General features: G+C 44.4%; 1 protein-coding gene across 4 annotated transcripts in view; it reads left to right on the top strand.

Moving 5' to 3' along the window:
* LOC106586418 (semaphorin-5B) overlaps window positions 1-6,946 on the top strand; it is a 196,164-nt gene extending 189,218 nt beyond the window's left edge. For 2 of the 4 annotated variants that reach the window (XM_045707609.1, XM_045707612.1), the window contains 2 exons: window positions 215-432; window positions 2,239-6,946. In XM_045707609.1, coding sequence (XP_045563565.1) covers window positions 215-432; window positions 2,239-2,409 — 389 coding nt within the window. In that variant the 3' untranslated portion in view covers window positions 2,410-6,946. Of the gene's footprint in view, window positions 1-214; window positions 433-2,131; window positions 2,151-2,238 lie in introns of all 4 variants that reach the window. The other 2 variants (XM_045707611.1, XM_045707610.1) reach the window with 2 other exon arrangements.
* Window positions 6,947-15,863: the final 8,917 nt, after the last annotated feature.

The following is a 15,863-nucleotide window of genomic DNA, read 5'->3' on the forward strand; positions in this document are numbered from 1 at the left end:
ATTGAATGACCATAGGAGTTGGCAAGACAGCACAAACAGATTATCGACCAGGCTACTGAGGTAGAGTTTCCCCTGAATGAACCACCATTTTACTGAAATACAATACCTGATGGAGGACAGAAAGAGAGAAAACGACAGATTACAGGCACAGATAAGTGAACCAAACATCCTGACTGATCTCCTACCATCTGTCGGTTTTGTTGTGTCTTCCCAGCATTCACCTCGCTGCACCTGATAGCCACAGGCGTGTCCTGTTTCCTGGGGGCGGGCCTTCTGTCCTTTCTGGCCTACGTGTACAGCCAGCGCTTCCACAAGCCCTCCCAGGAGTCCGCCGTCATACACCCCACCACGCCCAACCACCTCAACTACAAGGGCAACACTACACCAAAGAACGAGAAGTACACGCCCATGGAGTTCAAGGTATTGTCACAGGTATTCAAGGATTGTCACACATGCAGACACGTGCTTGCATACCCACACCATGAAACCTCCATTTTCTGCGTAGCACAAAGATTAGGTAACACCAGTCATTCATTTGATTTTGACAGGAGATTCCATATGCATAGGTTTATTTCATTACATTAACTACTGTACAGGGGATGAGATATGGTGGGAGCTCAGAACATATATTTATTTCTCTTCACCTGGTTTCCTTACTCCACTTTCTGTTCAGAGTCTCATTCCTTATTAATGGCCCTCATTAGCCTGTTATAGCCATGGACTCCCACTGCTGTTTATAATGCTGGAACCAGCATCTTTTGAGGAATGTAAAACCTGTGTGTGCCTGTGAGTCACGGTCCGATCTCATCGATCTGTCCCACAATGGCATTGCCCTCCCTGCATGTGGCAGGGTTAGCCCTAGGACCGACGTTGTATCATGATCCACCTAGTATACATACTGGTGTTGCATATTATGCAGCAGGTAGCCTAGTGGTTAGAGCGTTGTGCTAGTAACCGAAAGGTTGCAAGATCGAATCCCCGAGCTGACAAGGTAAAAATCTGTCGTTCTGCCCCTGAACAAGGCAGTTCCACTGTTCCTAGGCCGTCATTGAAAATAAGAATTTGTTCTTAACTGACTTGCCTAGTTAAATAAAGGTAAAATAAAAAAATGGTATTTCCCCATAATTAGTCAAGTACTATGCTAGGATGCTCTTTATCTCAGGTGACGGTTGCTGCTTCTCAGGGCGAAACCTGATTGTTTTCAGCCACCAGCTGGCTGAGTGATGTGTTTGTGGCTGAGTGAGGCTGGGTCCTAATGTGTTGCTGAGTCTGGGTCCTCATGCTGGGCCCTAATTATGAGAGTCATACGATGAGAGCAGCTATGTCTCATTAGGTTAACGACCAGACCAGGCAGGTTTCATACTACAAGTAGTTAGCTAGCTATTTGCCTGGCATCCTTATGGATTTCTCTAAGTTTCACCATTGAGTGCAGCATTAACCAGGCTACCTAGCTAGAGCCACTGGCTCAACCTGAGAACTACTGCTGTTATTGTTGCTTTAGCCATCACATTATGCAGTTGTTTCTTCACAGGCCCTCACCACCCAACGTTGTTGTGCATTTCACTGATTCTGTAACCCATTTACAGAGCAGTGTTTGGCCTAGAGCTGTTAACATAAATGACATTACTCAGCAGCCCTCCGTAAAGTGTTCCCTTTGTCGGCGCTTTGTGGCGTCTAGCGTCCTGCCTCTAAAGTACAAGTGCATTAAATTAAGTGTGTCCCAAACGGGACCTAATTTCCTATATAGTGTACTCATTTCCTTATGGGCCCTAGTAGTGCACTATAAAGGGAATAGGGTGCCATTTGGGATACAAAGTAAATGTTTTTGTATTTTGTTTTTTGGAGGCGCCTACTGTAATTTATTCATGCCTCTCATATTTGTTCATTGATTACGCTTGATGTTTCGCTGCTAAATCATATTTGTTGAAGGGTTGTACCTTGCTTAGAAATCCACTTACAGTACCCAGCACTGTTGCCCACTTTTCAACCTGTAAGAGTCTAATATATTGATATTGCTCCTTTCTGAGTCGTTGGTAAACTAACCCATTTGTTACAGCACTGGTATAAAACTCTTATGTCACTGTTATAACACTGTTATGACTGTTTTCTCTACTCTTCCCACCTCACCCAGAAAAACACTTTACTGAACAGTACGTACCTTTTCAACTGATCAGTGTTTTTTGTCTAATTTTGTAGCCACTGTCACCTGTTATGACACTGTCTTCTCTCCTCCTCCAGACCCTGAACAAGAATAACCTGCTCCCAGATGAGAGGTCTAACTTCTACCCAACGCCCCTGCAGCAGACTAACATGTACACCACCACCTACTACCCCACAGCGCTGGGCAAATATGACTACAACAGGCCTGACTCCTCCCCTTCCCCCTGCAGGACCTATAACAACAGCTGAGACAGCCCCCCCCATGGCCCCCGGCCCCGCCCACCCAGACTGAACTGAACTCCACCCCGATCACCATGGTGACAGAAGGCATGGTGACTGAACCCAACCTCTGACCTGGAACTCATTTTTGCTCCCCTCTCCTTTATCCCATGGTATCTCCCAAATGGTGGGGGGGGGGAGTAAGGGTATACCTGGAACATACCATCAGCACTCTGTAGGGGTGCCGATGCCTCCAATAGACTCGCTAAGTAGAGCCAGGAATTTTATCATAGTTTGGGGTGTATTTTGGGGGGGGGTGAGTACTGGACATCACAGTGTCAACGTAGTGCTTCGGTGGAGAGATAAATGATGAACTCTATAAGACACTATAAGCTACAGTATGGAGTTGGAGAACTACTTATCCCTGTGGAACTTGACAACTTGAGCGCCTTACTGTAGGTGGTGTGCTGCTATCCAGAGAGGCTAGAGACCTGGCCTTAGGAGAAAACTCAAATGGCCGCCACCTCTCTTCCCTGGTCTGTCTGGTCACCTCTATGATTGAGTCTCTTTTTTTTACTTAATTTCATTTTTACTCCCTTTTTCTCCCCAATTTTCAATCTTGTCTCATCGCTGCAACTCCCCAACGGGCTCGGGAGAGGCATGTGTCCTCCGAAACATGACCAGCCTAACCGCGCTCTTTAACACCACCGCCAGCTTAACCAGGAGGCCAGCCACACCAATGTGTCAGAGGAAACACTGTTCAACTGGCGAACAGCGTCAGCCTGCGGGAACCTGGCCCACGACAAGGAGTCGCTAGAGCGCGATGAGCCAAGTGAAGCCCCACCGACCAAACCCTCCCCTAACCCGGCTGACACTGGGCCAATTGTGCGCTGTCCTATGGGACTCCCGGGCCATGGCCGGTTGTGGCACAGCCCGGGAATGAACCTGGTCTGTAGTAACGCCTCTAGCACTGCGATGCAGTGACTTAGACCACTGCGCCACTTGGGAGGCCTATGAATGAATCTCAATGACACCAACATCCCCTCGGTCTGCAGCATCCATCCCCATGATAAACACCTAATTCTCCCAACAACAAAAGCAGTTACCCAGAACAACCCTACCAGCGCATATCATTGTGTCTGTCCTTCAGTATGGTGGATGCGAATCGGGAGGGAACAAAAAAAAGAACTCAATTAATTCAAGAGATGAAGAGATCAATATCAGTTCTATTGTGTTTGGAGGTGGATGGATGCACTCAGGTCACCTCGCCTCATCAAATGACACGAGGAGGACAAGTACCTGGGACTTCAGCTCTGCTGTGGCGCCATGTTTTTGGGTGGTACTATGGGACCATGGGAACAGAGGCACATCCAGGAATGGCAGCGTGTGATCTGTTATAGGAAAAGTGCCTACACTAGACCACATAGATACAGACATACTCACTGCTGGAGAGAATCTCTCTATCTGCTTATGTCCAAACAAGGCCCACACCTCAGGCTGGCTGTGTTATGTACTGTATCGGTATGTTCACAAAGGCAATGTTTCCCAGGGAATGATCTGAACATGGGCTACAGAGATGAGGTGTCTGACTGAAATACAGTTGGAATCATCCAGCTTTGGGTATACAATAGAGAGGATCATGTGGGGTCAAATTTGACTTTCTATTACTTGTTTTTTATGCTGATATAAAGACTTTTGGAAGGAATTCCCTTGGTTCTAGAATGGACTGGATGTATTCTACTGAGTACTATACCTACCTACCTACCGCTCAGTGGTCATATTAAATATGGCTGCAACCGAATTTCTATGATATCATACAAGGTGGGATAAAAAGATAGTAGTGGGGCATTTTTTATGAGGGAGGTTATTTGTTTTGATGTTCAAGAGAGCAGTAAGATAGGAGGAAATGTTTTATTTCACAAATAAGGGATGGCTGATTCACTTTTGAGTTTCTCATCAGTTTCACACCACAACATAAAAAAAATCACAGCAGCTTAGTAGCCAATATGTGTCTGACAAATGAAAGGAGAATTTGGCTTTATTACAACCACGTCTTTATTTCTGATGGCATGTTATAGAAGGTTCCAGACCTTTTTGTTGTTGAAATTTCACTTGTTTTTGAGGAACATACCCCCCAACCAGCGAGTCACAACCTCATCCTCATTGTGCAGTACGGGAGCTCTGAAAAAACATGAACAAATGCTCCAAAAACACTCAAATCCTTTTAGAAACGAAAAACCTTCAGTATAGTGATGCAGGTCTTTAGATGTTGTACACATGAAATTGTGTCATTCCGAACTTTATCCTCAACATTATATTCCATGTTTTGCAACTCTAGCTGTTTCCCCTATCCAGCTGTTCCATTCTCCTAGTAGCCTGCTGCTAAAATGGATGGAGAGGTATCATTTGAGTCGCAACAAAATGGAATATAACGTTGCGCATAAAGTTCTGAATGACACAATTTCATGTGTACAACATCTAAAGACCTGCATCACTATACTGAGAGGGTTTCTGTTTGACAAAAATATTTTTGGAGCATTTGTTCATGTTTTTTCAGAGCCCCCTGCACAACAAGGATGAGGAAATGACTTGCTGGTTGTGGTAAGTTCATTTAAAAAAAGTGAAATTGCAAAATAAGTGTCTGGACCCTTGTATAATACTTGTATAATGATAAAATAGAGATTTGGTTGTAAAAACACACACTTTTCTCCTTTAAGATTTTACAAAAATAAAATAATGTAGAAGCAAATATTCAGTCTGACTGTAGCGAATATCAATGTGTCCCTCTCTTTGCAATGCTAAATCATGCTTAGAAATGCTTTGGTATGAGATTATTGTTTTGTGTGTGTGCGTGTGTGTTTGCGTGTGTGCGCACACATGTTTGCGTGTGTGTATGTTTGCTTGCTTCGTATGTGTATGCCTGTGAGGGTGAATGAGGAGAGGAACAGACAACTGTATATATTTTGTACAATGTAAATGTAATTCTTTCTTACATATGACTGTGTATATAATGGGATCTGTAAAGGGGTATGTGCATTTTTTCCACACATTATGATGATAGCACTCCTAATGTTCCACTGGGTTTCTATATGTTCCATGTATAAGATGATAATCATTGTAAGTTAACGAGAGCTGCGCAGTTCTCATAAGGAAACACTATTTATAGTGAAGCTTGGATCATAAAGGGCATTTCAGAAACAGAACTGAGCTATATTTTATTATTATGCCCGCTGTTAAAATGAATGCTAATTTAGCAGCAATGCTTTCAGTTCCACCCATAGAAATGGTATGATTCTATTCTATCATTCTAATTCTATAGTTCCGTTATATGCACGAGAGCTCTATCTGTACATAAGAGACAGCCTTCGATCTGCAGAGCATTAATGACATCTAAAGGTTAGTATAATGTAAATGTATATTGTTGTATAGCTAACACTGTTTAAAAAATAAAAAAGCCTTAGTTGTAAAAGAAAAAGTGCAGCAGCTATGTACTCACCAACCATGGGGTTTGTAAGGGGATAGAGTTTGTCAATGTGACTGGTTGACTACGGTCTGGACAACTTCTCCAGCTGTTTTGTAACTTTCTATAGATGTACAGTTTGTCCAGATCCTATGTAGTATCTTAATCCCCGTTTATACCTGGTGCTAACATACATGCCTTGTCCTGATTGTGTCCACATCCTGATTGTGCCAACATATGCAGACAGGTATAGAAGAAACATTATGATCTGATTGTGATCAGATCTTACTGACCACCTCCGGAGGTAGTCAGGGACTCATTCTGTCTGGATGTCTCACAAGTCTCTGGACAGTGAAACCATTTAAATTATAATTATATTGCCTTCTAAAATAATTGATGTGTCTTAAAATAAATAAATAAATATTATTTTGAAAGAAATCCATCAAATAATTTTCATACAGTGAGGGACCATGAAATCTGGTCACAGTGCGGACACGGTGGATGAATAAGGCTGCGTTTAGACAGACAGCCCGATACGGATTTAGTTTTTTTACAAAAATGTTCACCAGGTATAAATAAGGCTTTAGAGTAACAAAGACAGCCTGTCCTTTTAGAAGCACTCCTGCCATTTTAATACAAAATCAATGTCACCACAACAGTTTAAAAAACATAAACATTTTAAGTGAACAAGACACAGAAAATGGTGAGTAGTGTATAGTAACAGTATTCCGATAGTCCATTGACTAGATCAAAGTAATTCAGCTGTTTAGAGGATTTACAGCAACCCCTCCACCCAGTGGTTTTCCTTTTCCCCACTTGCCTGACCCACATTTTTTGGTTTGTGATTGGCTCCCCCTAAATGATGACACACTTTGATTGGCTTCCCCTGGCCCTGTAGTAATTTTTGATTGGGCAAGCTGGATGTCACAATGTGAATCTTTGTCCCCTGATTGGCTCGGTGCCCTTCTATGCAACTGACCTGGTGGTACTATTAGATATGTGATGTAGACTGTAATCACTGCCTTTTAGACACTGTGAATTTTTTGGTACTCTATATTTTTGTATATTGTACATTATAAAGGATAATAAACCTTGATGCCAACATGACGTGTGTTTGTGTGAACTCCATCATTCCATCACATCACTCCAATGCCTCCGCAAATTATGCTATACTGTATGTACAGGTATCGCCTGAAATTGACAACACATCATCCCACATCATTTTATACCTAAACTTCCCTCACGCTGAAAGTATCCATATACTGTACGTAGCCTACAGTACTGTGCATGGCAGGGCTGAAATTAATCTGACAAGTCAGAAACCCCCACCCCACTCAGGTACCGTGCTTCCTCCTCATTTGGCTGGGGTGCTGCCCTGGCTGTACATCTCCATTACCCAGAGAAGCTTAGGACTAATGAGAGTGCCTTTATTGATGAATGCAGCAATTGCATTAATCACCTCATCTGCTGAGCTGACCCACAGGCATGGACATGATGGAGTGTGATCATGGTGTGATGGGAAAGCTGGCTCACAGCCAGGGGGTCCCTATCCATCTATAGTAGTCTCGTCCTATAGGCAAATACTGCTGAGTATTGCCCTATAGGGATGATTGGTGTGTGAGGTAACTATCCATCAGATGATGTAATGAGAGTTAGAGTAGAAATGAAGAGGACTAGACAGGACACCAATGCTGAAAAAGAGGTGACCCTCTCTCTCCACTCTGGTTTTTAATGATCTATGTCACCATGGGAGTCCATCCTCCTCCTGTACCCCTCAGTGTCCTCTGGGCTACAGAGCTGCAAGTTAGTACAAAGAGTCCCCAGTTCCGCTGCTAACACATGACTATGCTTATTGGCTCCAGTGCTTTAGAATTAGTGTCAGCATAAGTGTGCCACGGCCCTCTGATGTACATTACATCATGACCAGTGGCCTTTGAAAAACATGGATCTTAAGGACTGTCCTGGTTATTGGCTCCAGTGCTTTACCATTAGCTTAGCATCAGTGCGTCTGTCTTATGTACATTACAACATCACCAGTGGGCCTAGTGGATCTTAGATGCTCTAGTTCTCTCTGTTGATGTTTATCAAGTGGAGGGCCATTGTTGATTGTGTTGAAGTATTGCTTCCCCAGAGGGAGGATTAAGAGTGGGATGCAGAGACAGACGTGTTTGTGTGTTTACATGACAGAGAAGATCACACAGAACCACATCTCTGAGCCAGACGATGGCTCTCATCGCAACGTCTGTGGGTTCTGGATCGTGTCGTCGTGTTCAGTGGCCAGTCACACACACTCACACACACTCACAAAAGCTCAGATCTCCATCCTCTGAGAAATACTGGGAAATTGTTTGATTTGACGCATCAGCTTACAATTAATCCACCAGCCAACTCTTCTCTGAAGTGAACGATGGAACTTTGCCTGAAATTAACTCAAAGGGACTTTATGGCATTTGAAATCTAATTAAAGAGTCTAGATTCTACTGAGTTAGTGTCTTGAACAACAATTATAAGGTCCATCTACAGATTTGTAGACATTTGTGTTTTGACACTTTCAAACTGACCATTTCAGTGATCTGTCTTTATAAAAAGTCAGCAAATTTGAATCAGAGGCAAGTTTCAGTGTTTACTCTGCTAATCAACAACCTTTGTCAAATCAGGTAGAGCTCAGTGCAGTTGACCAGTGGACAACGCTGGAACTATGGTTGAGGCAAGGGTTATGGTTGAACTGGGATGTGGACATGAAAATTAAGCGGAGCCAGTTCAGAAAGGAAACTTGAGGGCCCCGCCTCAGCTGACGCACCAATTAGAGGGTAGTATCAAACACGCCTACCAATCCCACCCGATAATGGCGCCGGAGGAGATGGCAGCAGTTTTACGGTCCCCTAACCAATTGTGCTATTGTGTGTGTTTTTTCGCATTATTTGTAACTTATTTTGTACATTATGTTTCTGTCACCGTCTCTTATGACCAGAAAGAGCTTCTCGATATCAGGACAGTGATTACTCACCTCGTACTGGAAGAAGTTTTTGTTTAATGAGTCGGACGCGAAGAATATACTTCAGACACCCGACAAGGCCCTCATCCCTGTCAACTACGATCATATATTATTATTTTTTTTAATTCTTCATCATAATTTTTTTTTCTCACCAATTTCGTGGTATCCAATTGGTAGTTACAGTCTCGTCTCATTGCTGGATCTCACGTACGGATTCGGGAGAGGCAAAGGTCGAGAGCCGTGCATCCTCCAAAACAATCCAACCAAGCCGCACGGCTTCTTGACACAATGCCCACTTAACCCGGAACACCTGACGACCATGTCAGCGTGCAATGCGCCCGGCCCGCCACAGGAGTTGCTAGTGCGCGATGGGACAAGGACATCCCTCTGGCCAAACCCTCCCCTAACCTGGACGATGCTGGGCCAATTGTGCGCTGCCCCATGGGTCTCCCGGACACGGCCGGCTGCGACAGAGCCTGGACTCGAACACAGAATCTCTAGTGGCACAGCTAGCACTGCGATGCAGTGCCTTAGACCACTGCGCCACTCGGGAGGCTACAATCATGTATATCCTACCAACGGGCCATTAAAAAGTGTAATATCTTATGTTTCACTGAGTCGTGGCTGAACGACGACATGGATAACATACAGGTTTTTTACGCTCTATCGGCAGGATAGAACAGCCGCCTTTGGTAAGACAAGGAGAGGCAGTCTATGTATATTTGTAAACAACAACTGGTGCACGAAATCGAATGAAGTCTCGAGGTTTTGCTCGCCTGAGGTAGAGTATCTCATGATAAGCTGTAGACCACACTGCTGTAGACCACAGACACCAAGAGAGTTTTCATCTATATTCTTCATAGCTGTCTATTTGTGACCACAAACTGATGCTGGCACTAAGACGTGACTCAAGGAGCTGTATACGGCCATAAGCAAACAGGAAAACACTCATCCAGATGCGGTGCTCCTAGTGGCCGGGGACTTTAATGCAGGGAAACTTAAATCCGTTTTACCTCATTTGTACCAGCATGTTAACTGTGCAACCAGATGGAAATAAAACTCTAAACCACCTTTACTCCACACACAAAGATGCGTACAAAGCTCTCCCTCACCCTCCATTTGGCAAATCTGACCATAATTCTATCCTCCTGATTCCTGCTTACAAGCAAAAACTAAAGCAGGAAGCACCAGTGTCTCGGTCAATAAAAAAGTGGTCAGATGAAGCAGATGCTCAGCTACAGGACTGTTTCTCTAGCACAGACTGGAATATGTTCCGGGATTCTTCCGATGGAATTGAGGGGTACACCACATCAGTCACTGGCTTCATCAATAAGTGCATCGATGACGTCGTCCCCACAGTAACTGTACGTACATACCCCAACCAGAAGCCATGGATTACAGGCAGCATCCGCACTGAGCTAAAGGTTACTGTTTCCGCTTTCAAGGAGCGGGTCTCTAACCCGGAAGCTCATAAGAAATCCCGCTATGCCCTCCGATGAACCATCAAACAGGCAAAGAATCAATACCGGACTAAGATTGAATCACACTACACCGGCTCCAACTCTCGTCGGATGTGGCATGGCTTGCAACCTATTACAGACTACAAAGGGAAGTACACCTGCGAGCTGCCCAGTGACACGAGCCTACCAGATGAGCTAAATTAGTTCTATGCTCGCTTTGAGGCAAGCAATACTGAAACATGCATCAGCTGTTCCAGACGACTGAGTGATCACACTCTCCGTAGCCGATGTGAGAAAGACCTTTAAACAGGTCAACATTCACAATGCCGCAGGGAAAGACGGAATACTTTGAGTATGCGCTGACCAACTGGCAAGTGTCTTCACTGACATTTTCAACCTGTCCCTGACTGAGTCTGAAATACCAACATGTTTCAAGCAGACCACCATAGTCTCTGTGCCCAAGAATACTAAGGTAACCTGCCTAAATGACTACCGACCCGTAGCACTCAGGTCTGTAGCCATTAAGTGCTTTGAAAGGCTGGTCATGGCTCACATCAACATCATTATCCCAAAAACCCTAGACCCACTCCAATTTCATACCGACCCAACAGATCCACAGATGATACAATCTCTATTGCACTCCACACTTCCCTTTCCCACCTGGACAAATGGAACACCTATGTGAGAATGCTATTCATTGACTACAGCTCAGTGTTCAACACCATAGTGCCCTCAAAGCTCATCACTAAGCTAAGGACCCTGGGACTAAACACCTCCCTCTGCAACTGGATCCTATACTACCTGAAGGGCCACCCCCCAGGTGGTATTGGTAGGTAACAACACATCCGCCACGCTGATCCTCAACACTGGGGCCCCTCAGGGGTGGGTGCTCAGTCCCCTCCTGTACTCCCTGTTTACGAATGACTACATGGCCAGGCTTGCTCCAACAACATCATTAAGTTTGACGATGGCACAACAGTGGTAGGCCTGATCACCGACAATGATGAGGCCGCCTATAGGGAGGAGGTCAGAGACCTGGCCGTGTGGTGCCAGGATAACAACTTCTCCCTCAACGTGATCAAGACAAAGGAGATGATTGTGGACTATAGGAAAAGGAGGACCGAGCATGCCCCCATTCTCATCGACGGGGTTGTAGTGGAGCAAGTTGAGAGCTTCAAGTTCCTTGGTGTCCACATCACCAACAAACTATCATGGTCCAAACACACCAAGACAGTCGTGAAGAGGGCACGACAATGCCCATTCCCCCTCAGGAGACTGAAAAGATTTGGCATGGGTCCTCAGATCCTCGTGGTTCTACAGCTGCACCATCGAGAGCATCCTGACTGGTTGCATCACTGCCTGGTATGGCAACTGCTCGGCCTCCGAGGGTAGTCTGAGGGTAGTACGTACGGCCCAGTACATCACCGGGGCCAAGCTTCCTGCCGTCAGAGGAAGGCCCTAAAAATGTTCAAATACTCCAGCCACCCTAGTCATAGACTGTTCACTCTGCTACCGCACGATAAGCGGTACCGGAGCGCCAAGTCTAGGTCCAAAAGGCTTCTTAACAGCTTCGAGCCCCAAGCCATAACACTTCTGAACAGCTAATCAAATGGCTACCCAGACTATTTGCATCCCCCCCCCCCCTCTTTTACACTGCTGCTACTCTCTGTTTATTATCTATGCATAGTCACTTTAAACTCTAACTACATGTACATAATTACCTCAATTATCTTGACTAACCGGTGCCCCAGCACATTGACTCTGTACCGGTACCCCCTGTATATAGCCTAGCTACTGTTATTTTACTACTGCTCTTTAATTATTTGTTACTTCTATTTTTTACTTTGCTATTTTTTACTTAACTTATTTTTCTTAAAACTGCATTGTTGGTTAAGGGCTTGTAACTACAATAGTTTTAGGGTTGAACATCCCTGTTCAACCCTAACCCTACCCTCAACCACAACCCCAACCTAAAATAAAAACGTACCCGATTTAATCTGGTTATCAGAAACTAGAATATGCATATAATTGTTTGATTTGGATAGAAAACACCCTAAAGTTTCTAAAACTGTTTGAATGGTGTCTGTGAGTATAACAGAACTCATATGGCAGGCCAAAACCTGAGAAGATTCTGTACAGGAAGTGCCCTCTCTGACCATTTCTTGGCCTTCTATACCCTCTTTATCGAAAACAGAGGATCTCTGCTGTAACGTGACACTTTCTAAGGCTCCCATAGGCTCTCAGAAGGCGCCAGAACGTTGAATGATGACTTTGCAGCCCCTGGCTGAAAAACAGTAGCGCATTTGGATAGTGGTCGATCTGAGAACAATGAGACGGGCGCACGCGTGCACGTGAAGAGTCCATTTTACATTTTCAGTCTTTGAACGAAAAAGACGTCTCCCGGTCGGAATATTATCGCTATTTTACGAGAAAAATGGCATAAAAATTGATTTTAAACAGCGTTTGACATGCTTCGAAGTACGGTAATGGAATATTTTGAAATTATTTGTCACGACATGCGTCCGCGCGTCACCGTTCGGATAGTGTCTTGAACGCAAGAACAAAACAGAGGATATTTGAACATAACTATGGATTATTTTGAACCAAAACAACATTTGTGGATGAAGTAGAAGTCCTGGGAGTGCATTCTGACGAAGAACAGCAAAGGTAATCCAATTTTTCTTATAGTAATTCTGAGTTTAGTGAACGCCAAACTTGGTGGGTGTCAAATTAGCTAGCCCGTGATGGCGAGCTATCTACTCAGAATATTGCAAAATGTGCTTTTGCCGAAAACCTATTTTAAAATCTGACACCGCGATTGCATAAAGGAGTTCTGTATCTATAATTCTTAAAATAATTGTTATGCTTTTTGTGAACGTTTATCGTGAGTAATTTAGTAAATTCACCGGGAGTTTTCGGTATGTTTGCTAGTTCTGAACGTCACATGCTAATGTAAAAAGCTGGATTTTGATATAAATATGAACTTGATTGAACAAAACATGCATGTATTGTATAACATAATGTCCTAGGAGTGTCATCTGATGAAGATCATCAAAGGTTAGTGCTGCATTTAGCTGTGGTTTTGGTTTTTGTGACATTATATGCTAGCTTGAAAAATGGGTGTGTGATTATTTCTGGCTGGGTACTCTCCTGACATAATCTAATGTTTTGCTTTCGTTGTAAAGCCTTTTTGAAATCGGACAATGTGGTTAGATTAACGAGAGTCTTGTCTATAAAATGGTGTAAAATAGTCATATGTTTGAGAAATTGAAGTAATAGCATTTCTAAGGTATTTCAATATCGCGCCACTCGATTCCACTGGCTGTTGACTAGGTGGGACGATTTCGTCCCACATACCCTAGAGAGGTTAACACTAAACCACAGCCCTAAACCAAACCCTAGTTCATAAAGAAAATCCCACGTAGAAATATGTTTGACCATTATTAACCTCCACAGGATCGGTGTCACCCCCGCGGGAGGTTGTAAGTGAGGCGACGCAGGTCCTAATCCAGGCACTTGTCATCTCCCGTCTGGATTACTGCAACTCGCTGTTGGCTGGGCTCCCTGCCTGTGCCATTAAACCCCTACAACTCATCCAGAACGCCGCAGCCCGTCTGGTGTTCAACCTTCCCAAGTTCTCTCACATCACCCCGCTCCTCCGCTCTCTCCACTGGCTTCCAGTTGAACCTCGCATCCGCTACAAGACCATGGTGCTTGCCTACGGAGCTGTGAGGGGAACGGCACCTCCGTACCTTCAGGCTCTGATCAGGCCCTACACCCAAACAAGGGCACTGCGTTCATCCACCTCTGGCCTGCTCGCCTCCCTACCTCTGAGGAAGCACAGTTCCCGCTCAGCCCAGTCAAAACTGTTCGCTGCTCTGGCACCCCAATGGTGGAACAAGCTCCCTCACGACGCCAGGACAGCGGAGTCAATCACCACCTTCCGGAGACACCTGAAACCCCACCTCTTTAAGGAGTACCTAGGATAGGATAAAGTAATCCTTCTAACCTCCCCCCCCCTTAAAAGATTTAGATGCACTATTGTAAAGTGGTTGTTCCACTGGATATCATAAGGTGAATGCACCAATTTGTAAGTCGCTAAATGACTTAAATGTAAATGTGAATGTAAGTAACAAGAACATTTCCCAGGACATAGACATATCTGATATGGGCAGAAAGCTTAAATTCGTGTTAATTTAACTGTGCTGTCCAATTTACAGTAGCTATTACAGTGAAAGAATACCATGCTATTGTTTGAGGAGAGTGCACCGTTATGAACTTGAAAATGTATCAATAAACCAATTAGGCATATTTGGCCAGACTTGATACAACATTTTTAACAGAAATGTAGTGGTTCATTGGATCAGTCTAAAACGTTGCACATACACTGCTGCCATCTAGTGGCCAAATTCAAAATTGCATCTAACCTGGAATAATACATTGATCTTTTACTTGCGTTTCAAAGACGTTTAAAAAAAAAAAATGCATGTTTTTTTCTTTGTATTATCTTTTACCAGATCTTATGTGTTATATTCTCCTACATTAATTTCAAATTTCCACAAACTTCAGTGTTTCCTTTCAAATGGTGTCTAGAGTATGTATATCCTTACTTCAGGTCCTGAGCTACATGCAGTTAGATTTGGGTATGTAATTTTAGGCAAAAATTTTAAAAGATGGGTCCGATCCTTAAGCAATGAATAATGCAAGTATTGGCGATATAGGCTCTGCTCCTTCAGGTTAGCTCACTGTGCAAGCAAAGCGCCCATATAAAATATAGCCTACGAGCAGTGAGTGTGGTAAATTATACACTGCTCAAAAAAATAAAGGGAACACTTAAACAACACAATGTAACTCCAAGTCAATCACACTTCTGTGAAATCAAACTGTCCACTTAGGAAGCAACACTGATTGACAATACATTTCATATGCTGTTGTGCAAATGGAATAGACAACAGGTGGAAATTATAGGCAATTAGCAAGACACCCCCAATAAAGGAGTGGTTCTGCAGGTGGGGACCACAGACCACTTCTCAGTTCCTATGCTTCCTGGCTGATGTTTTGGTCACTTTTGAATGCTGACGGTGCTTTCACTCTAGTGGTAGCATGAGACGGAGTCTACAACCCACACAAGTGGCTCAGGTAGTGCAGCTCATCCAGGATGGCACATCAATGCGAGCTGTGGCAAGAAGGTTTGCTGTGTCTGTCAGCGTAGTGTCCAGAGCATGGAGGCGCTACCAGGAGACAGGCCAGTACATCAGGAGACGTGGAGGAGGCCGTAGGAGGGCAACAACCCAGCAGCAGGACCGTTACCTCCGCCTTTGTGCAAGGAGGAGCAGGAGAAGCACTGCCAGAGCACTGCAAAATGACCTCCAGCAGGCCACAAATGTGCATGTGTCTGCTCAAACGGTCAGAAACAGACTCCATGAGGGTGGTATGAGGGCCCGACGTCCACAGGTGGGGGTTGTGCTTACAGCCCAACACCGTGCAGGACGTTTGGCATTTGCCAGAGAACACCAAGATTGGAAAATTCGCCACTGGCGCCCTGTGCTCTTCACAGATGAAAGCAGGT

Source organism: Salmo salar, chromosome ssa25, assembly GCF_905237065.1.
Source record: "Salmo salar chromosome ssa25, Ssal_v3.1, whole genome shotgun sequence".
Taxonomy (NCBI): Eukaryota; Metazoa; Chordata; class Actinopteri; order Salmoniformes; family Salmonidae; genus Salmo; species Salmo salar.